The sequence below is a fragment of the Lynx rufus genome, unplaced genomic scaffold (assembly GCF_022079265.1).
Source record: "Lynx rufus isolate CCGP_SWC_20201006 ecotype Redwood Valley unplaced genomic scaffold, mLynRuf1.p SCAF_6, whole genome shotgun sequence".
NCBI classification, from domain to species: domain Eukaryota; kingdom Metazoa; phylum Chordata; class Mammalia; order Carnivora; family Felidae; genus Lynx; species Lynx rufus.
The window spans coordinates 69,251,315-69,276,101 of record NW_025814878.1 but is presented as its reverse complement, the minus strand read 5'-3'; the positions used below and the strand labels follow the sequence as shown (position 1 = coordinate 69,276,101).

The following is a 24,787-nucleotide window of genomic DNA, read 5'->3' as shown; positions in this document are numbered from 1 at the left end:
AGAGACTAAGCCACCAAAAACTTAGCACAAAAGACAAATTCAATGTTTTCCAACATGAAATCCAAGTTTGTATTAGATATAATTATGTGTCCTTCACACATCTTTAGTTTGAGTATTTTGAAAAGTAGGTTTTAGGCTAAGAAACAAAGCTAACAAAAGATCTCTAAATATAGTTTTTTAAGTTATTCTTTGAGTGTGGAAGAAACAGAACAATAGGTTAACATTAATGCATTAAAATTTTATTTTTAAAATACAATTAAATAGAACTCAGAGATAAAATACGTGAATAAATACTTTAGATTCTTTAAGTCACTTAGCAAATTAGCAATGTTACTCTAAATTTCAATGAGAGAATGTTAAGTAAATCTTTTACTTACTCTATATAGATAAATGAGTAAGTATCACAGAAGCAGAGGACTGACAAGACTCATAGTTAATATTAAAATCAGGTCAATATAAAGAAAAACATACTTTTAAAGACCATAATCAGTACCCAGAATGAAAAGAACCCATATTTTGTTCCTGTTTATTTTATATTTTAAAGACAGCAAAATTATGTAATAGGTTGAAGACAACTAGATGATCTCAAAGTGGCAAAGAAAGCTTTCCATCTCTGAAGTTAGGACTTAGCTATTCGGTAGGCTTGTGAGATCAAAGAACCGCTTCCCCTTAAATCGTCCTGTAGAGGAAGGCGATTAAGCTTAATATCCTACTGTGGCACTCCAAATATCCTATATCTATAAACAGCAATAAATTCCACCTGGTTCTCAAATGATACTGGAAAATTTGATAAAAGTCTTAAAAAAGTATTCAAATCAGTGTTTGGATTGGGTAAAGTATGCTATTTTAAATAACATGATGGAATTTTGTTAAATCAATGTTTCATGATTGTAATATATAAATTCAACAATCAAGAAATTCCAATCTGTTTCTACATCCCTTGGTTATATCAAAAAATGCAATACATTTTCTCCATAGCTAAGGCTTTCACATTCTTCCTTGTACTATCTAAAAAACTACTCTAGGGGCGCCTGGGTGGCGCAGTCGGTTAAGCGTCCGACTTCAGCCAGGTCACGATCTCGCGGTCCGGGAGTTCGAGCCCCACGTCGGGCTCTGGGCTGATGGCTCAGAGCCTGGAGCCTGTTTCCGATTCTGTGTCTCCCTCTCTCTCTGCCCCTCCCCCGTTCATGCTCTGTCTCTCTCTGTCCCAAAAATAAATAAACGTTGGAAAAAAAAAATTTTAAAAAAATAAAATAAAATAAAAAATAAAAAAAATAAAAAACTACTCTAGTTTCTAACCTATCTACCTCTATCTTTGTACCACATCTCCAACTTATTTATGTATTTAGTAGATTCTTGCTCAAACTGGAAGGTTTTGAGAACAATGTGAATATCTATTCTGTGGATTTATACATTTGATACCTGTATCAATTTTGTACATATAACAATGTAAGGAAAAACCAAGGTATTAATTATCCAGTTCATAAATGGATAAAGCACTCTCTTCTGTTATTTCTTTGGGTTATTTAACTGCACAGAAGGTGAGAAGGGAAAGAAAGAAAAAACCCTCCACATTTGTAACCCGTAAGTACTCTAACATAAAATATTCTCTGAGGAAAAAAAAACCTGTCTAAAATTGACTTATCTATAGATTTCTTTTATGCAAGTAGTTCACAGGATCTAATAAAGCAGGTGATCAAGCACTAATATGTATTAATTATGATATTAGCAAGGCAATGGTGTGTATCTTGTTAAGTTTTTCTAAAATAACTTCAGGCATTTTCAGGTTACTATATGTAGTACAATTATATAATTACTTAATAAAATGTCTGCTTATGTAGCAATGGAACCACACAAAGAAAAAGAGCTAATAAAGACAAAGATAGTATCACAAGAATGATTAGCATCAACAAGTACAAAAACCACACCACACAGATGACTTAGTATACTCACCTGTTCAATTTTGAATTGCGTGTTGGTGATTCTGCACCTCTTAAAAGTTGCCTGAAATACTTCAAAAAATTATGATTTATTAAACTATTTTATTTTTAAAAATGCTACTTTACCCTACTACTTTCCAGGTTAAAGAAAACAAAATTTAAATCAAATGAAAACAACCATAGACAAATAGAGTAAGAATTAAAATATTGCAAATAGAGATATTCAGGCCATTTAATTTCCACATGTCTGTAGTAATGTACGTAAAAGAAGAATGGAGTTTCTGCATCACCACAGCATTACACAGCCACTGAGGCATATGGCATATCAGGTAGATCTATTTGGCCATAGTCATCTACCTAATCATATATATACAAATACAGTTTTGGTATTGAGAATCATTTTTACAATAAACTTCTAATCTCCATTAATGTATGTAGTGAAACATAGTACTCACTTTTTTAGTTAATCATGTTTCATTTTTATTTTGCTTTTTGAATCACTCACCTACTGATATCAAAGCCATTATTAAATTTTGAAGGAAAATTCTCAAACAAGATTAATATTTTGACTTACCTCATCACTGTGGCAGAACATAGGTGTAAACACATTCTCTAAGAGAGACAGTACATGTTCATATGCTTCAAAAAGGCATCTCATAGTTTGAAGTTTCACAACATCTATATAAGGGCCTTCAGCAACTATTAAAAAAATTATATTGTAGAAATTGTTTATGAATACCATAAATACATTATATATTAGTTTAAAATGACAGTGAAAGAACATTCAAACAGTCCTAAAATTATGTTTTGCAGAAAATCCACTTATAAGGTACAGAAATCACACTAGGATGAGGAATCAGAACAAGTTCTGGCAAGTATTAGCTATGTGAATTGTGAGTAAATTTCTCATCAAAGCTTTTATCTTGTTAGATGAATACAGGAGAAAACTCTGAAAACATTAAAAGTGGTCAAAGGGCTATATTCTCATCAACATCTTTGACTTACTTTTTTGAATCTCTTCTACAATAAAGGGATCAAATCGAATTTTGTCAATACTTTCATCCAAACAATAGGTTTTATAAATCTTCTGTAACTCTTCATGAAGAGACAGCATTTCATCATTTGACAACTCTGGTCGCAAAATTCTATCATTGAATTCCTCTAGCAAATTAGGAAAAAGTAAGAAAAAATGAATTCTTTCAATATAACACAATACAATATAAAACATAATATATTATTCCCAGTCTAATTGTAATCAATATTAAAAACAGAAATTACAATCTATTCATTTTAAGCTTTTAAAATAATTTTAATTGGAAATAAAATAACTGCCCAGATGAAAGAAAAACTTTTAACCAAATATTTTCTATATTAACATAAAATATGTAAACACTTGCACAGCAATACAAATTTCTAAAATTCAGAATAGTAAACAGATTTCTAAAACTTTTATTTAAAGAACATATTTGATTGACTTCTTATACCAGTGGTCATTAATATTTTGAAATCTAATTCACTAAATAACAGTGAAACTTAAGGCTTTTTAAAGTTCCAATGTTTTTAAATAATATTTCCTTCCATCATGGAGACTACAGACTACTGATGGAGCTGAGCATGTAAACAAATGAATCATTTTTTTTCTAATGACAGATGACAGCAGGAGACAAAATATTAACTGCATTTTCTTATTAGAAGAGGTAGTAATATGGAGTTCACTCCCTAATTCTTAATTACCCAACTGAAACAGAGAGGAAAGAAAAGAGTTTTAAAAAAGGGAACACCACATATATGATCCTGGGATTTGAAGTGATAACAGCCAAGAATTTTCAAAAAGGATGAAAGACACCAACCCATTCTGATACCCATTTTTTAAAGTTTATTTACTTATTTTGAGAGAGAGAGAGAGCACACACAAGCAGGGATGGGGCAGAGAAGGAGAGTGAGAATCCCAAGGCAACATATCCAAGACTCTCAGTAAAACCCAAGAAGAACATATAAAAAGAAAACTACATAGTAGAGTCAAATTGCTGAGAAACAAAAATAAAGAGGAAATCGTAAAACCAGCTAGGGGATATCTACAAAAAAGCCCAGGGTAATACCATACTTAATGGTATAACACTAAGTGATTTCCCCATAAGATCAGGAACAAAACCAAGGATATCAACTTTCACCACTTCTATTCAACATTATTGTAAAGGGCCTAGCCATTGTAATAGGCAAGAGAAAGAAACATAAGGCATAAACACTACACAGCAAAAAGTAAAACTGTATTGCAGTTGACACAATTACATATGTAGAAAATCTTAAGGAAATATACGAAAAAGCTACCAGAACTAATAAATGAATGCAGCAATGGCACAGGATACAAAGTCAATATGCAAAATTGTTCTCTTTCTGTATATTAGCAACAATTTAAAATTTTTTTTTAATTTTTTTAATGTTTTGTTTACTTTTGAGAGAGACAGTGCGAGTGGGGGAGGGGCAGTGACAGAGGTAGACAGATAGAGGTAGAGGTCTCCCTCTATCTCTGCCCATCCCCTGATCACACTCTGTCTCTCTCTCTCAAAAATAAACATTAAAAAAAAAAATCCTATATAGTCAAAATAATCAACACTGTAGTACTGGCCAAAAAAACAGACATATGGATCAATGGAACAGAAGAGAATCCAGAAACACACATACATGATCAAATAATTTAACAATTCAAGATGGGAAAGAAATGACTCTTCAGAAAATGGGTATCAGGGGGTGCCTGAGTGGCTCAGTCGGTTAAGTGTCTAACTTTTGATTTCAGCTCAGGTCAGGATATCACAGTTCGCGAGATTGAGCCCCACATCAGGCTCCATGCTGATATAGCACAGAACCTGCTTGGGATTCTCGCTCTTCTTTTCTGCCCCATCCCTGCTTGTGCGCGCTCTCTCTCTCACTCAAAATAAATAAATAAACTTAAAAAACATGAGTATCAGAAAAACTGGATATCCATAACCATACGAGGGGAAAAAATGAAACTCCACTCCTATCTAATACCAAAACAAAAAGATTTCAAGGTCACAAACCTACATGTAAAATATAAAACTATAAAGCATGTAGAGAAAAACAGGCATCTAGAGATAATATCACCTTGACTTTGGGTAACAAACATTTCTTATGGAAGTCTCTGAAAGCACTACCCGTAAATATAGATCTACTGAATTATCATCAAAATTTTAAAATTCTACTCATCAAAACTATTCAGAAAATGAAAACACAAGTCATAGTCTGATATCTGACAAAAGAGTTGCATCTAGAATATATAAAGAACTTTGGGGCACATGGGTAGCTCAGTCAGGTAAGTGTCCAACTCTCAATTTCAGCTCAGGTCATGATCTCAGTTCGTGGGATCAAGCTCTGCATCAGGCTCCATGCTGACAGCACAGAGCCTGCCTGGGATTCTCTCTCTCCCCCTCCCCTGCTTCTCTCTCCATCCCTCTCAAAATAAGTAAATAAACTTAAAAAAAAATTCCTATAACTCAATGCCAAGAAAAACAATTCAATAAAAAATAGGGAAAAGACTTAAACACTTCCACATACCAAGATATTCGAATGACCAATAAGCATATGATAAAGTGTTCAACACTAGTCATTAGAGAAATGCAAGTTAAAAGCACAATAAGATACCACCACACACCCACTAAAATGGCTAAAATTAAAAAAATAAATAAATACCACCAAATTTTTGTAAAGATGTAAAGCAACCAGAATTCTCACATATTGCTAAGGAGGGTACAACCACTCAAAAATAGTACAACCACTTTGGAAAACAATTTGGTAATTTCTCATATAACAAAATATATATCTACCCTGTGACCCAGCAATTCTACTTCCAGTTATTAAACATATGCCCAACAGAAATCTTTAGACAAGAATATGCATAGCAATTTTTTCTTTATAATAGCTCAAAAGTGAAAGCAGTCCAGATACCCATCCACAAGAATGAATTAAAAAAAAAAAAAAGCCCACGCTGTGGTACACTCATATAAAAGAGTATTACTTAGCAATAAAAAAGAGCAAACTATTCCTCTACACAACAACCTGAATCAATCTTAAAAAGCATAATCTTAAATCAATGAAGCCAGGCACAAAAGAGTACACACGATGTACTCCACTTCTATCAGGAAACAGTACAAGCAAAAGTAATCTGTGGGGAAAGGAATGAGAGCTGTGTTGGCTCTGGCAGGAGTGGGAGCAGGGGTAGCTCGTCTGGGAAGGACCCCAACTTTCTGGAGTGATGGAAACGTTCTGTATCTTGATAAAGGAGTAGGTTACACAGATGTACAGATGTCTCCAAACTGACCAAACTGTACATTTAAGTTCTGTGAGTTTCACTGTAAATTACACCTCAATTTTTTTTAAGTTATATTTAAAAAGGAAGTCAGTTGGCATGCCTGGGTGGCTAAGTCGGTTGGGCGTCCAACTCTGGCTCTGGTCACGATTTCGCGGTTTGTGAGTTCGAGCCCTGTGTTGGGCTCTGTGCTGACAGCTCAGAGCCTGGAGCCTGCTTCGGACTCTGTGTCTCCTTCTCTCTCTGCCCCTCCCCCACTTGTGCTCTGTCTCTATCAAAAATAAGTATAAAAAAATTTTTAAAAAATAAAGAGGAAGTCAGTTGATCGAGGTCAGTTATAGATTATGTTACAATGTGGAAAGGAGTGGACACCAGAGACAACTCAAAGGTGATCTTAGAATACCTAGTAAAAAGAAATTTAGTACAATGACACACTACAACAACATCAAATCTGATCTAAATACTCAAATATATTTAAAATATTTAATGTATTAAAAAGCATAAAAATGACTTTGCTAAAGTGCACGGTAAGCCTCACCCACAGTCAGACATATCTGCAATACGTGCACTGCTCCTTCTTGTTTCAGAAAGTTCATAAAACGGAATAAGAGATCTTGCTGCTCTCTGATTTGCTTCAATTCTAACTTCAGCACCTTGATACAATATGAGAGAAGGGTAAGTTAAGGCCATATAAACACATGATAAAATTGTTTATATCAAAAATAATATATTTTATTGGTAAAAATACTTACAGATGGCTTTTTATTTCTAGGTTCTGCAAATTTCTGCAAGAATGGAACCAAAGGGGAAGGCAGTTCAGTTGCTTTTTCAGGCTTTGAAGAAAGAGAATTTATTAATTCAATACAAGTGCCATGTGACTGGACAGATATAAATCAAAAATTAAATGCAATCTGAATGTTTCTAATATAATACTCACTGGACTGTCATCTATGAAGATGATAAGCAAATGATTCACAGTATCCTAATAGAAAATAATACACATAGGTCAAAATAATTCCATTACTATCTTCTCCCAAAATTCTCAAAACTTTTTTCATATCGTGGAAGTTTCTAGAAAAATGAAGAAAATATGGAACAGTGGCAAAGCATCTACACATATGTAATATAGAGGGACTTTAAAAAATCTGTGATGCAGGGCCTCGCTTTTAGGAAAGTGGGCAAAGAAAAGTTATTCTGACTTTGGCATTCAAAATGTTTATATGGGTGCCTGGGTGGCTCAGTCGGTTAAATGTCTGACTTCAGCTCAGGTCATGATTTCACGGTTTGTGCATTCAAGCCCCATGCCAGGCTCTGAGCTGTCAGTGCAGAACCTACTTCAGATCTTCTGTCTCCCTCTCTTTCTCTGCCCCTCCCCTGCTTACACATGTGCTCACTCTCTCTCTCTCTCTCAAAAATAAATAAATAAAAAAAACTTTAAAACAACACCTGGCATAATGTAAATACTCCATACATGTAAAAATAAAGTGTTTATAAATTATTCCTGTTTCTTCAAAATCTTACTAGTTCAAGTAAGAGGAACTGAAGTGTCCATCAATGGATGAATAAACAGAAAAATGTGGTATATACCTACAATGGAATATTATTCATCCTTAATAAAGAATGAAATTCCAATATATGCTACAACATGGATAAATCTTGGGAGACATCACGCTAAGGGAAATAAGACTGTCACAAACACAAATACTGACTGGACCCACTTATATGAGGTACCCAGAGTAGTCAAATTCATAGAGATAGGAAGTGCAGTGATGGTTGCCAGGGGCTAGGAGGAAGGAAGAATAGAGAATTATTATCTAATGAGTACAGAGTTTCAGTTTTGTAAGATGAAAAGATTCTACAGATGAGTGGTAGTGACGGTTGCTCAACAATGAATGTATTTAATACCACTGAACTATACATATAAAAACATTTAAGATGATAAATTTTGTATATATTTTACCACAATTCAAAACCATTTTTTAAGCCTTACTGGATCAGCTAGGAAATCCAAAGATGGAAGGAACACTGAACCAGACAGGATCTCTCTTAAAAGTAAGGTCAGGGATCTGGAAAAATAAACAGTATTAGACATATTCAGTGATTTACATCAGTTCTTACCTGGGGATCTTGTTAAAATGCAGACTGATTCAATAAATATGTTCCAAGATTCTGCATTTCTAAAAAGTTCCCAAGTAATGCACATGCTAGTGGTTCACAGACCACACTTGGGAGTCCTGTACTGACCAGGAGAGAGTACTATTTAAGAGAAAACAGCATTTCCTTAACAGGAAGGATTTGGGTGAGCACTAGAAAATACTCATCTCGGAATATTTAAAATATTTAATTTATTTTGAAATTAATGTTTAAAACTAATAGGTTTTTAACAGTATAATTACTTTGTAATTATAATATTTAAATTAACATTATAGAGGAACCTGGGAGGCTCAGTCGGTTAAGCATCCGACTTCAGCTCAGGTCATGATCTCGCAGTTTGTGGGTTCGAGCCCCACATCAGGCTCTCTGCTGTCAACAAGGAGCCTGCTTGCTTCAGATCCTGTCCCCCTCTCTCTCTGCCCCTCCTCCGCTGGTTCTCTCTCTCTCTCTCTAATAAACTTTTTAAAAAAATAAGTAACATTATATATTAATTTCTTTAAAATAAAAATATTTTCATTAAAATGTTTAAAATTTAAAAAATGTTAATACAAATTTTAGGTCATAAATAAAGTAATATTTAAAGTACATCACTAGGGGCACCTGGATGACTCAGTTGGTAGAGCATACAACTCTTGATCTAGGGGTTATGAGTTCGAGTCTCATGTTGGGTGTGGAGATTACTTAAAAATAAAATCTAAAAAAAATAAAAAATAAAATTAAAAAAAAGTACATCACTAAAAATAAGCCATAATTTCTCTTCTAAGAATTATTAGGATAAGAGTAATGAGGTAACTTTATGCAATAATCTAAACATGTTCCTGCCAGAACAAGGAAGGACAGTCTAGATGAATTCTAATTATTCTTCTCAGGTATATATCTTAAAATACAAACATATCAGTTTAGTTTGTTCAAAGTATTTCTGCCACTAAGTCACAATGTGTATGTCTTTAAAATGGAACACCAAGAATGAACAAAGTATAATGATCTCAAAAAAAACTGATTTTATCTATATTTACCTTGGGAATTTCCAAAAAAAAAAAAAACCTTCTAAGCAACACAACATATCCAAATACTTAGTACCTAAAATGGCATTTTAAGACCGGACAAACCGTACTTCTTTAAAAATGAAAAGTTATTCACATCATTGCCTAATCTCAAGTTTTAGTGTACTCTTATTATGATCAATAATAGCAACATACAGGGGCGCCTGGTGGCTCTTGATTTCAGCCCAGGACATGATGTCATGATTCATGAGTTTGAACCCCACATCAGGCTCCAAGCTACCAGTGTGGGGTCTGTTTGGGATTCTCTCTCCCTCCTTCTCTGCCCCTCCCCTGCTCTCTGTCTCAAAATAAACTTTAAAAAAAAAAAAAAAAGAATATCAATACACATATGGCATGGTATGCAAATACCGCTATGACATTTTCCAGTCTATTTATACCTGCAGTCTGTTGCTTTAGGAGGCAAAATATAAGGAAAAAGTAGTTCAGTGAGTTTCCTTAAATAGTGTAATTCATCTCTTCGACTCCTCAAAGCCACATGAAGCTCTGGACCATATTCTTCTAAAGCAGCTTGCTGTAAAAACTCTGTATTTTCTACTACAGAGATTAAAAAATAAATATTGAAAGAAGTTAAGTAACATTAACTAACTCCACCCATTTCCACTCACAAACAGAAAATCATTTAACACAGTTATTCCTTTCATAACCCTCCTTTCTTTCCAATATGTATTTTACTGGGAAAATTTTCACAAATAGGATATAAAAAGAATAATTCCCTCCTTGCCAGTTTTCAATTTTGCAAAAATTTGACAAAAAGACCCTTTCACAATGCAAGCAAGAATTTTAACTTGTATCACTATTTTACACATTATATTAAACAGGGGTGCCTCGGTAGCTCAGCCGGTTAAGCGTCCGACTCTTGATTTCAGCTTAGGTTATGATCTCACAATTGAAGAGATGGACCCCTGCGTCAGTCTCTGTGCTGACAGTGCAGAGCCTGTTTAGGTTTCTCTCTCTCCCTCTCTCTCTCTCTCTTTAAAAATAAACTTAAAAAAAAACCCACAAATTATATTAACAAAAGCAAATATTTATTTTAAAAAGTGGAAAAACTACAGAAAATTTCTAGCACATACAAAGCTGTTGCTATCAAATGTTACATCTGTTCATCCTTGGCAAATACAAAAACAAAACAAAACAAAAACCCTGTTAAAATTCTTTATTGTCTCTGTTTCAACATCAAAATAATTCAGGTAATCTTTTAAAGCACTTATGGTATAGAAACTGGCTTTTTTGATTAAGTTCTGTACCTTCTGCCCAGCATATAGGACACAAGAGGTACAGAACTGTATAAGTCTATGAATAGATACATTACTTAATGAATATTAACTGATGACAAAACTTATATTAACAGAAAGTTTTCTTTAAAGGTCAAATACTAAATATTTTAACTTAAAGGTAATAGTATTGCCACTGTTTTTTACAGACCTCAAAAGAGTAGAAGAAAAACAAGTCATGTTTTCCCCTATTTGCATTCTGTGCCTAGTTTCAAAATCATGGCTTCTATGAAGGGAATCTTAATCTAATTCAATGGCATGTATTTTTCACTATTTTCTTCTAGTTTTATTAAAAGAGAATGCAAGCACATTTACCCAAAAAAGTCAATATATGCATACTACTAGTGTGAATACTAAGAAGATAAATGAAGGCCATCTGCGCCTGAGGTACAAAAGGACTGGCAAAGGCAGATGTAGTTTTTACAAGAAATGCATTTTATTTCATAATTATCCAATTATTTGCTAAGCATTTTCTCCAAGAATTTGGGACACAGGTTTTTAAAAATTTGTCATGAGCCGGAATTTAAAATAAGACTAAGCCATGCTAAATTACAACTCTACTTCGTTAACAAATTGATATGATCTTGAACAAATGATATAATCCCTGTAAGTCTCAGTTCCCACATCAGTAAATAGTTAAGTAATTATCAACACTGAAAAGTCATCATGCAAAATGTGTAAGTAATTATAATAGTCAATGTGATTAAGCATTTACACATAAAATATAAATTGAATCACTAGATTGAAATCTATTCAACATCTGTCAGACTTGAAAGTTTTTTGTAGTTCAAGATAATGAGAAAATAAATCATGCAAAACATTAAGAGAATACAGGGAGGAAAATCTTAATTGGGAATGTAAACAAAATATAGATGCTGGAAAACAGAGCATGGACTAATCCCTACTAATCATCAGTAGTTAGTAGTTTTCAGACCAAAGCAGGAAAGGTCTCCAGAATTCATGACAAAGGGATTATCTTTAGGATGAAAGACTAGAGAGTAAGGTCCTTTTGCACAGTTTATTACTGAATTTAAATTAAACCAGTGTTTCTAAATGTGTACACATTCAGTATTTCTAAGAGCCATAAAAGTACTTACATAGAAAACATCTATATAAACCCTCTTCTCAAAAGACAGATTATAGAGAAAACACCGAGAGTAAAAGGAATATGGATGAAGAGATGAACATTTAATTACTTTCTGAATTATGCACAATTGTGGGGCCAAAGAATTTAGAAAATAAATCCACGCATTAAAGAAATGAAAATTCAAAAATCTGAAAACCTTTTTTACAAGTCTATCTAATTCCCTGTCATAATATTTAGAATACCAGGACTTTTGAATAAAATGAAAGTCCTTCTAAGCTCTGGCCTTTTACTTCTATGGATCTCATTAACTACAATATTATTAATGAATCTAATCTAGCATTTTATGACAATTTTATAACTGGGAACCACTTTTTGCATTAATAGTAGCAAATTAACAACCCCTCTCTTGTAGTCTCAACAATAAATTTCAAATTATCACTCTCTTAGAGACAAAATAATTTGGGAATTTTATTAAACTGATTAGTTCAACTAAAAATAAAATGGGCACCTGGGTGGCTCAGTCAGGTAAGTGTCAGACTCCTGATTTTGATTCAGGTCATGATCTGACAGTTCTTGAGATCAAGCCCCATATCAGTGTGGAGCCTGCTTGGGATTCTCTCTCTCCCTTTCTCTGCCCCTCTCCCACTTGCGCTCTCTCTCTCAAAATAAATAAACATTAAAAAAAAAAAAAGATGCTGGCACAAGAACAGACACTCAGATCAATGGAATAGAATAGAGAACCCAGAAATGGACCCACAAACATATGGCCAACTAATCTTTGACAAAGCAGGAAAGAAAATCCAATGGAATAAAGACAGTCTCTTCAGCAAGTGGTGCTGGGAAAACTGGACAGCGACGTGCATAAGAATGAACCTGGACCACCTTCTTACATCACACACAAAAATAGACTCAAAATGGATGAAAGACCTCAATGTAAGACAGGAAGCCATCAAAATCCTAGAGGACAAAGCAGGCAAAAATCTCTTTGATCTTGCCCGCAGCAACTTCTTACTCAACACGTCTCTGGAGGCAAGGGAAACAAAAGCAAAAATGAACTACTGGGACCTCATCAAAATAAAAAGCTTCTGCACAGCAAAGGAAACAATCAGCAAAACTAAAAGGCAACCGACAGAATGGGAGAAGATATTTGCAAATGACATATCAGATAAAGGGTTAGTATCCAAAATCTATAAAGAACTTATCAACCTCAACACCCAAAAAACAAATAATCCAGTGAAGAAAGGGGCAAAAGATATGAATAGACACTTCTCCGAAGAAGACATCCAGATGGCCAACCGACACATGAGAAAATGCTCAACATCACTCATCACCAGGAAAATACAAATCAAAACCACAATGAGATACCACCTTACACCTGTCAGAATGGCCAACATTAACAACTCAGGCAACAACAGATGTTGGCGAGGATGCAGAGAAAGAGGATCTCTTTTGCACTGCTGGTGGCAATGCAAGCTGGTGCAGCCACTCTGGAAAACAGTATGGAGGTTCCTCAAAAAACCTCCAGCAATTGTACTACTAGGCATTTATCACAGGATACAGGTGTGCTGTTTCGAAGGGACACATGCACCCCCATGTTTATAGCAGCACTATCAACAATAGCCAAAGTATGGAAAGAGCTCAAATGTCCATCGGTGGATGAATGGATAAAGAAAATGTGATATATATATATACAATTAAGTATTACTTGGCAATCAAAAAGAATGAAATCTTGCCATTTGCAACTATGTGGATGGAACTGGAGGGTATTATGCTAAGTGAAATTAGTCACAGAAAGACAAAAAATGATATGACTTCACTCATATGAGGACTTTAAGACACAAAACAGATGAACATAAGGGAAGGGAAACAAAAATAATATAAAAGCAGTGAGGGGGACAAAACAAAAGAGACTCATATATATGGAGAACAAACTGAGGGTTGCTGAGGGGGTGGGAGGGGGGATGGGCTAAATGGGTAAGGGGCATTAAGGAATCTACTCTTGAAATCACTGCTTCACTATATGCTAACTAATTTGGATGTAAATTTTAAAAAATAAAAAATAAAGTTTAAAAAAAAAAGATACATCCATTTACTCAAAGCCTGAATTCAAAGTGTTTGTCTTTAAAACAAACACTATAGGGGCGCCTGGGTGGCGCAGTCGGTTAAGCGTCCGACTTCAGCCAGGTCACGATCTCGCGGTCCGTGAGTTCGAGCCCCGCGTCGGGCTCTGGGCTGATGGCTCGGAGCCTGGAGCCTGTTTCCGATTCTGTGTCTCCCTCTCTCTCTGCCCCTCCCCGTTCATGCTCTGTCTCTCTCTGTCCCAAAAATAAATAAACGTTAAAAAAATTAAAAAAATAAATAAATAAATAAATAAATAAATAAATAAATAAAACAAACACTATAATTAAAAAAAAAAATTTTTTTTTAAATGAAAAAAGAAAAAAAAGGGCGCCTGTGTAGCTCAGTTGGTTGGGCGTCTGACTTCAGCTCAGGTCATGATCTTACAACTCGTGGGTTCAAGCCCCACGTCGGGCTCTGCGCTGACAGCTCAGGGCCTGGAGCCTGCTTTAAGTTCTGCGTCTCCCTCTCTCTCTCTGCCCCTCCCCCACTCACACTCTGCCTCTCTCTCTAAGATAAATAGACATGAAAAAAAATTTTTTTAATGAAAAAATAGAACAAAGACTATATTAAAAATACCTTTCTCGGGGCGCCTGGGTGGCGCAGTCGGTTAAGCGTCCGACTTCAGCCAGGTCACGATCTTGCGGTCCGTGAGTTCGAGCCCTGCATCAGGCTCTGGGCTGATGGCTCAGAGCCTGGAGCCTGTTTCCGATTCTGTGTCTCCCTCTCTCTCTGCCCCTCCCCCATTCATGCTCTGTCTCTCTCTGTCCCAAAAATAAATAAACGTTGAAAAAAAAAAAGATTAAAAAAAAAATACCTTTCTCACATAAAAACCTGCAAACAAATGTTTGTAGCAGCTTTATTCATAACTGCCCAAACTTGGAAGCAAGCAAGATATCCTTCAATAGGTGAATGGATAAATAAACTGTGGTACACCCATACACTGGAATATACCTGAGCAATAAAAAGAAAAGAGCTATTCAGGGGCAACCTGGGTGGCTCAGTTGGTTGAACATCCGACTTTGGCTCAGGTCATGATCTCACGGTTCATGGGTTTGAGCCCCACTTTGGGCTCTATGCTGACAGACAGCTCAGAGCCTGGAGCTTGCTTTAGATTCTGTGTCTCCCTCTCTGCCCCTCCTCCACTCACATTCTGTATCTCTCTGTCTCTCAAAAATAAATAAATGTTAAAAAAAATTTTAAAAAAACAAAAAAAGAAATAAGCTATCAAGCCATGAAAAGACATGGAGGAGCCGTAAATACATTATTTTTAAATAAAAGAAGCTAGTCTGAAAAGGCCACATTATGATTCCAAGTATATCACATTCTGGAAAAGGCAAACTGTATGGACAGTAAAAAGATCAAGGGTTGCCAAAGGTTCATGAAGGAAAGAGGGAGAGATGATAGGTGAAACTAGTCAAAACCTACAGAATGTACAACACAAAGGGTAAACCCTAATGAAAACTATGGACTTTAATAATAATGTATCAATATTGGTATATCAATAGTAACAAATGTACCAATACAAGATGTTAATAGAGGAAAAGAAAGAGAGATGGGCACTCTCTATACTTTCTGTTCAATTTTCTGTAAACTTTAAACTGCTCTAAAAACTAAAATTTACTGGGGCACCTGGCTGGCTCAGTTGGTGGATCATGTGACTTTTGATCTCTGGGTTGTGAGTTCAAGCCCCACAATGGGTATAGAGATTACTTAAAAATAAAATGTTTAAAAAAATAATAAAGAAATTTACTAGTAAAAAAAACCACTTTTCCTATGCTTTTTCCTGACGGTTTGGCCTTGACAAAATGGCTAAAGACAATCAGTTTGTTTTTGCCAGTGACAGGATGATGATTTTTAAGTTAATTTTTTTATTCAATTAAATTCCACATATTCAAACTCTTCTACTTTTTGAACATGTTGAAGGTAAAACTATTTTAGTTCTTATGATATAAGATGAACATAGAAAACTAATTCAAATATAGAATTTAAAACGCTTCTCATACCTGAGGAATTACTCAGCAAAAAACAAACTAATGATTCGATTTAATTTTACTTCAACCCTGCTGAGAACATAATTTCCCCAAACAAACTGATTATATAACTGATATTATGAGAGACAGAAAATTGGTTCTGTGTTCAGATGAATTTGGGATGTGGTAAGTTAAAAACTAAGTAGTCAAAGCTATTTCTTTGCTGTAGGACTACTCAGAAATTTTGGTATGCTAGTATTTACTGGGAATTTCCAGAAGGGGAATATAATATATAGTAATTACCAGAAAATATGACCATGAAACCTCTTCCACATGGTTATCTACATGGAGTAGTATGTAGTATCGATAAAGAATACCAAAAGCATTAGGAAAGCACTGACAAAGAATACCAAATGCAAACACAAGGAAAATCAGTTTTGTAAAGAATCAACCCTAGAACACAGAAGTGATTTTGTTAAAGAAAAATTCCAGTTTGATCTAAGAGCAAGAAAAGTCCCAAATGAAGATTTCACTCATTAATCAGGAAACATTTACTATGTGCAAATCATGACAGTATAAAGAGGCCAGGACATACACAAAAAAACACAAATAGGTGATCCTAATCAAAGCATAATACACAGTTAAAGACAAAGGTAGATTAAAATATCTGACTAGACAAGAAAGTATTTAAGTATACAATTTAGCCTCTATAGCGGAGTCACTAATTTTAGTAGAGAGAGAACATGATAATTGTAGTACTATGAAATTAAATGGTAGTGATATATACAATGGGCTGGAATAGGTCAAAACTGTTGAAATCATTAGGAAAAAAAGAAAGGGGGAAGAGATTATGTGAGGTACCTCAGAGGAAGTAATGAAGGCAAGACTATTATTCAAAAAAAAGATGAAAGTCATCAATAATGTATCCAAAAGTTAACTGTATTTTAATTTTCACAGATTACTGCGTTTTTGCAATCACTTACATTGTAAAACAAAATACTGAAAAAGATTTCAGTTTAAAGGAATACTTTCACAGCATTTGTGAATATCAGTTAATGCATCAGTATTCATACTTAGGTATTTAAGGTGAAAGCTGGTATATAAAAATCACTCAAACTTTGTAGTAGAAAACTATATTACCTTTCTGACTGGCTTTAACTATCACTTCTATATGCTTCATTGCTGCTTTTAACAGTTTCTTGGTTATAATAGATGGAATATCCACCTGGAAAAATTTAACATTAAAATAATACTTTTTAACATTAAAAATAAAATGACATTAAAATAAAATAACAATTAAAATAAATAAAATAACATTAAAATAAAATAATTACCAGTGAGTTACAACGGCAGGAATATTATATTTAAGATGCTGGAACACATGATCTTAAAAGTTAGAGATATTATTTAGAAATCTTTCAAAAATAATTTTCTTGGATCATACTAACTGTAACTTTAGACAGTTTTCTACCATGGTAAAGAAAATGTATATTAAGGGTGCCTGGGTGGCTCAGTCAGTTAGGCGTCCGACTTCGGCCCAGGTCATGATCTCACGTTTTGTGGGTTCAAGCCCCGCATCAGGCTTTGTGCTGACAGCTTGGAGCCTGGAGCCTGCTTCACATTCTGTGTCTCCCTGTCTCTCTGGCCCTCCCCTCCTTGCACTCTGTCTCTCTGTCTCCCAAAAATAAATAAGTATTAAAAAAAATTTTTAAAGAAAATGTATATGAATGCATACGAATGCAAATGAAATGCATACACTATATACTATATTTTTCACAAAATATATCTTTATTCTTAGTTCTTTCATGTGTTTCTTTTAAACACAAAGAAAAATCTCAAGTAACATTATCCCTTTGAGACCATAAATTTCTGTTTATTAAGGTTACTTAAAAATGAAGTTTTCCATTCAGCTTACAAGATAAATCCTGGTTTTAGGCTATATGGAAGCATTCTATTTTGGAATAACACTAAATTTCATCATTCCCCACAGACATTTTTCAGCTTAAAGGCTGGAAACTGTGATTATTGCAGGTTAGCAATGAAAGGTTGAGGGCTTATATGCACGCACAGAAAAGAGATAAAAAAAATAAGACTGAACTGCAAATAAAATGAATCACCAAAAACATGTTTATTGACTTCAACAGGTTTATCCTCTACCACAATACTCAACACATTATATTTTTCCCTTTATCAAAGGCATGAAAATATTGCATTATAGTAAAGTTTTGTGTTAACCCTTCTTTTTAAATTCTACATTAAGGAAGGGGGGAAAATCCCAGGCTAATAAATCTAGTAACTGTGATGGATCATAAACCCCCAATTTTTAGTGATCTACCAGTAAAACCCAGAGCAGTTAACAGATATCTTTTGGCTGTATAAGATAAAACATATTCAATAAGAAGGGATATTTTTATTAGTTGCTTTTCTTGTTGCAAAATAACACGACTCTTCATTTCTCCCTCATTTCTTGCCCTCAGTGATTATAAATTGCTATAATATTTATCAAACAGGATGCTTGTTTTCAAATATTATATAAAATCTTCTAAGAATACTCATGAAAATTTTCATTTATAAGTTCCATTTTTAAAGACTTGAGGTCACAATCAAAATGGTAAAATAATGGGTTCGTCACTAAACTTTAATTTAAAAAAAAATACACCACTATTGTGTACCCTTAAATGATTCTTTGTTTTCATTACCCCCAAACTGCCAGTTTACATTATTTAAGCAATGGTATCAAGGACAGAACACTGTACTAGGAATAAGTTGACCCAGGCATAATCCTTGACCCATTAGCTACCTCTGACACTTCATCAAAGTTAGTTGCTATATAATGGGTATGATAATGACCCACTTATCTCCCCGGATAATGATGCAGATAAAATGAAAAGAAAGGATGGGGTGCCTGGATGGCTCAGTCGCATCTGACTGACTAAGCATCTGACTTTTCATGTCGGGCTCAGGTCATGATCTCATGGTCGTGAAATCAAGCCCCATGTTGGGCTCCGTGCTGAGGGTGGAGCCTGCTTGGGATTTTCTCCCTTTCTCTCTCTGCCCACCCCCTTCAAAAATAAACATTTAAAAAAAAGTGAAAAGGAAAGATAGCGTTAACAATCCAAAAAACAAAACATATTTGCAAATCATACGTATGAATTTTTATAACTCAATAATGAATAGACACCCGGGTTAAAAAATGGCAAAGAATCTGGATAGACATTTTTGAAAAAAAGATATACAAATGGCCAATAAGCATATGAAAAGATGCTCAATGCCACAAGTCATCAGGGAAATGTAAATCAAAGCCACAATGTTACTACTTCATATCCATTAGGCATGGTTAGAATCCAAAAATGAGATAATAACTAGTTCTGGCAAGGATGTAGAGAAATCAGAACCCTCATATACTACTGGTGGGAATGTAAAATGGTATAGCCACTTTGGAAAAGAGTCTGGTAGTTCCTCAAAAAATTAAACAGAGTCACTCGTTTGACCCAACAATTATATTGCTAAGTTTACACCCTAAAGAAATTAAAATATATATCCCCAAAACCATTAAAAACACTTGTACACAATGCTATGGCATTATCCAAAATAGCCAAAAAGTGGAAATTATCCAAATGTCCATCAACTGATGGATGGATAAACAAAATGTGGCATATCTACACAATGAAATATTATTCAGACCTAACAAAGAAGTCCTGATACATGCTACAACTATAACATGAATGAACTTTGAAAACTTTATGCCAAGTGAAAGTAACCAGTCACAACAGGCCACATATTACATGATTCCATTTATATGAAATATCCAGAATTAACAAATCTATAGAGCCAGAAAGTAGACTGGTTGTTGGCTAGAGCTAAGAGGATGAAAGAACAAGGATTAATGGCTAAAGAATGAGGTCTCTTTTTGGGTGATAGAAACGGTATAAAATTGCTGTGATGGTGCATAACTCCAGGAATATCTGAAAAAACACTGAACATTTAAATGAGTGAGCTATCTGGTATACAAAGTAGACCTCAATAAAGCTGTTACCAAAAAGTACATATAAAGCAATCCAAGTATGAGGTACTATGATTTTAAAATCACTAGGCTTGGGGCGCCTGGGTGGCTAGGTCGGTTAAGCGTCCGACTTCGGCTCAGGTCATGATCTCACGGTCCGTGAGGTCGAGCCCCGCGTTGGGCTCTGTGCTTACAGCTCAGAGCCTGGAGCCTGTTTCAGATTCTGTGTCTCCCTCTCTCTGACCCTCCCCTGTTCATGCTCTGTCTCTCTCTGTCTCAAAAATAAATAAACGTTAAAAAAATAAAAATTAAAAATAAATAAATAAATAAATAAATAAATAAATAAATAAATAAAATCACTAGGCTTTCTCAAAGCCTAACACAGCAGAGCTATTCTTCTAAATTAATACTTATAAATTTATTGTAATGAATCAGCTTTTTGATCAATTGATTTTATTTGACTTACTCTAAGTTGTAATTTAAGTGATTTACTATCAACCAATTGATATTTCTTACTAAATCTTTTATTCCAATTAAACTCTATATATGTGCCTTAGAATTTTTTCAACAATACGATTAAGGGGCACCTGGGTGGCTCAGTCAGTTAAGTGTCTGACTTCGGCTCAGGTCATGATCTCGCGGTCCATGGGATCGAGTACTACATCAAGCTCTGTGCTGACAGCTCAGAGCCTGGATCCTGCTATGGATTCTGTGTCTCCCTCCCTCTGCCCCTCCCCCACTCACATTTTCTCTTTCTCTCTCTTTCAAAAATAAACATTAAAAAAATTTAATTAAAAAGTAGACAATGTGTTTAATATTTATCAACTTTTTTCTATTTATAAAATGGCAGAAGTTCAATATGAAGAAAAATAAAGATGAACTGAAAGAAGTGCATGGTAAGAACCAAAAATCAGCATCAACCCATCATGTTGGTAAGAGTTAACAATAAGGATATATATGTACTTAATACACATATTAACAAGCTTTAATATGTAAGCTTTGTTTTCAATGTGGAAAAATACCACATATATTATTTTCCAGCCTCTTCCACTTGATTATATAAGGAAAATAATTTCTCATGTAAATAAGTACTATTCTACAAAACGATTTTTTCATGGATGTACAGGATTCTATAATTAGCATGTTCTATATTTTAATCAACAATTTTATCATTAGACATCAGATTTTCTTTTCAGTTTTCCTTTTCTTAAATTATACTACAATGAATCTTCGAGCATTCATTTTTACATACATCTCATGATTATTTAAAATATATTATCAAAAATATAATTAAATTTGGGAGTATAGACGTTTTTAAGTCTTTTGTTAAAGATTACCAAACTGCCCTCCAGTATATGAGTTATACCAATTTGGATTTGTACTTGTTCTGCCTGTTTCCCCACAATGACCATTACTAGACATTATCATTCTTTCCCAATCTGATAGGCAACAGAAGAGCATCTCATCAAAAAACTATTTATTTGATGTGAGACAACATAGTCTCAAGTGTTCATTGGCCAATTTTATTTTTCTTTTGTGAACTGCTTATTCATATTTTTGCATATCTTTTCTACAGTGATTGACTATTTTGTTAATTTCTCAAAAAAGTATAGAAACATTTAACAAGATTTACCTTTATTTAGTAATTGTAGAGAGATGATATATACCAGTTTATTGTCAATGTGCTCAATTCTATCAAACTGACAAGGCAGTATACAAGCATGTGTGTCTATAGCCAACATACTGTAACTACATACAAAGACCCAAACATATGACTTGAAACATTTTTTTAAAAAGTAGATCATAATCATCGCCATTTACTCAATAAATTCATCTAACTAGAACGAGACTTTTTTTCCTACAGTTGTCTTTAGTTGTCTTTTTATTCCTAATTACTACAAACCAAGGTGCATTAGCATTAAAGAAAGTAAAACTTATCAATAAATCAAAAATGACCCATTTACCTTTTAATCTAAAAAAATTAAAGTGAAGAAAAAAATACTTCTAGTATAGGATAAAGTAAAACTAAGATTTAAAAAAAAAACACCTTTTTAGGAATAATAAAACCCCAAATTCCCAAATTTCTCATTATAAATATATACCTTGTGAATCCTTCGAATTAAGACAGATGCAAAAAACCGTAATGTAATTCTCAGTTCATCAACAAAGGACTCATCATCTGTTACATCCCTTCAATTAAGGAGAAAAGCAAGCATTTAAGAGCTCAGAGAAATACACCATTACTCCTTCCACAAACCCGGGAAAGTTCAGAACTTCCTCTTTTTTTCCTTTTAATTATGCTATTTTCCTTTGCTTTTTAAACAATGCATTACATTACAGAATAAAAGATAAAAATGTACAATGAAAAAATAAGCATCTCCCATAATTCTAGTACCAAGACATAATCATTACTAAGTAAACTGTAGTATATATTTCCCTGTAGACAACCACATATACAAAGTTATATTTTTACAATACTACAATCATTTTCTAAACATCATTAAAGAAATTTCTAAGAAACAAAACAAAGAATAATATGAGAGGAGCAACAGAATTAAATTAATACAAAATTTTAATTTGGTTTAAAACATTTATAGATTAATATTATAAACTGATTGTAAAGGGTAAAAAATAATAATTCTATTTGAAAAAGAAAATAAAGTGAAACTCAAACATTTTTAAACGGAAATTTTAACAACTTTCTTCTGAGAAGCTACTTTTCATTTTCCTGAAGTCTTGAGGTCCCTAGAAGAATTAGGTCACTTCCCTAATCAAAGCAAGCGAGAAAGGTATGTATAATGGTGATATCCTGAACTTGGAGATGGTGCTATTTAGTCCCTTGGCAGAATAAAGAAGATAATTGTATTAACCATGCTTCCTACTATTAATCCCAGGAAAGTGGCTATTTCAGTATCAATAACTACACTGAAGAGAAAATACATACTTTAATATTTAGAAATACAGCCAGCTTTAATGAAGAGTCATAACACGGGCAGGAGTGAGGGGAATATTCAGGACAGGATTCATTATACAAAAAGACTTATCATCAACTTTACTTAAATGGCAAATGCCCCATATTTAAGACAGAATCCAACATAAAAATATTAATTTACATAGCTTTTCAGGAAAATATGGCATATAAATTGGATATTAAGTTTAATACATATAGAGCATCTCACCTACTAGCGGCTTTTAATTAGAAAATTCAAAATATATAAAATTAAGACAGATGTCATTGAATATTACACCTGTAAGTCATATAGGTGTAAGTGTTCAAATATGTAACTAAATACACGATGTTTTTGTAAGGAAACATTTATTAAGTATATAATTTGAATTTCTGATTCTCAAACTAGATTAATTTTTTAGATCTAGAGTATTTTCTATATCCTTCCAAGGCAGAGGGTGCTTGTACATCCATAGCAGATACTAAAAACAGTTACTTTGGAAAAAAACATTAATATTCTAGGAAAATACTATTAAAATTATATTTCAATTTAATGAAACATCTGAATATAAATTTGCCTCTAAATGTACAATTATTTCAAATGTAAAAAGCGCATACAAAATATTAAGTTACTACATTCAGGAGTGATAAGAAATTCTCTAAGTTGATTTTCCTTCAAAAAGCAGCCTAGGTTTTTCTTCTTTACTGTCACTAAACTGTTAATTGATTGCCTATGTCTATGGTTCTTATCTAGGGCCAATTATGCCTCCCAGGTAATATCTGGCAATCTCTGAAGACATTTTTGATGATCACAAATAAGAGGATGAGGGGGTATTACTGGTAGCTAATGGAAAAAGGCCAGGAGTTCTGCTAAACATCCTATAATACACAGGACAGCCCCTCCAAAAGAAGAATTACTTGGCCTAAAATGTCAATAGTGACAAAGTTGAGAAATCCCGGCCTACACTGAAAACATTTCATTAGCACACTTCATTGTATTCAGTAAAGAAAAAAGGTATTATAGAAAGAACATACCTGTACCACGGATAAACAAAGTTTTCCAACACTAATTCAAGAACCTGTATAAAAATTATTTTTTAAAGAAAAATCAAATTAATTAACTAATTCTAGGAAAATAAACCATACTACTAAATAATATATATTACCAAGAACCAATTTTATTATCCTAAATATTGACATCTAATATCATACTTTCACATGACAAAGTGTGTATGTCAACCTTACATGGTTGTTGTGATGATCAAAAACAAAATATGAGGGGCACCTGGGTGGCTCAGTTGGTTAAGTGTCCAACTCTTGATTTCAGCTCAGGTCATGATCTCACGGTTCCTGAGTCCAAGCCCCATGGTGGGCTCCATGCTGACAGCGAGGAGCCTGCTTGGAATTCTCTCTCTCCCCCTCTCTCTCTCTGCCCCTTTCCTGCTTGTATGCAAACATGCTCTATCTCTCAAAAATAAATAAACATTAAAAAAAAGAACATATGTGAAAGCCGTAAAACTCCATAAAAAGAAAAACTGCTATTAGAATGATATACACACATTTCTAAATATTCCTACAATTAAATAAAAAAAAAAAAAAACACTTAAATTTTTCCTGACTTCTCTGAAGAGTCACTGAACTACAAGTTCTATGGAAAGAAGAAAAATATAGGTTAGCCTTTTAGATTCCTAACTTTCTCTATAAATCAGTATTCCTTGAATAAAATGAAGAAACAAGTAGGTAAGACTTACATAAGGGGTCAAATTTAGGAATCAGTGATTACTTTTATAAGGGGTCAAATTTAGGTATAAGTGATTACTTCAGAAGGGAGAATTGTGACTAAAGAAACAATGAGGGGGACTTCTGGGGTGCTAATAATGCTTTGTTTCTTGATCTGGGTGCTAGTTAT

General features: G+C 33.8%; 1 protein-coding gene across 8 annotated transcripts in view; it reads right to left on the bottom strand.

The window, feature by feature from the left end:
- The window catches only part of SNX14 (sorting nexin 14), an 81,693-nt gene that overhangs the window by 32,687 nt on the left and 24,219 nt on the right, over positions 1–24,787 (bottom strand). For all 8 annotated transcript variants that reach the window (XM_047103254.1, XM_047103247.1, XM_047103246.1 and 5 more), the window contains exons 5-15: positions 23,914–23,957; positions 22,034–22,121; positions 17,069–17,153; positions 9,857–10,013; positions 8,252–8,327; positions 7,199–7,243; positions 7,014–7,094; positions 6,800–6,914; positions 2,946–3,101; positions 2,515–2,639; positions 1,954–2,012 (exon numbers count right to left, since the gene is read on the bottom strand). In XM_047103254.1, the coding sequence (XP_046959210.1) occupies positions 1,954–2,012; positions 2,515–2,639; positions 2,946–3,101; positions 6,800–6,914; positions 7,014–7,094; positions 7,199–7,243; positions 8,252–8,327; positions 9,857–10,013; positions 17,069–17,153; positions 22,034–22,121; positions 23,914–23,957 (1,031 nt within the window). The remainder of the gene's footprint in view (positions 1–1,953; positions 2,013–2,514; positions 2,640–2,945; positions 3,102–6,799; positions 6,915–7,013; positions 7,095–7,198; positions 7,244–8,251; positions 8,328–9,856; positions 10,014–17,068; positions 17,154–22,033; positions 22,122–23,913; positions 23,958–24,787) is intronic.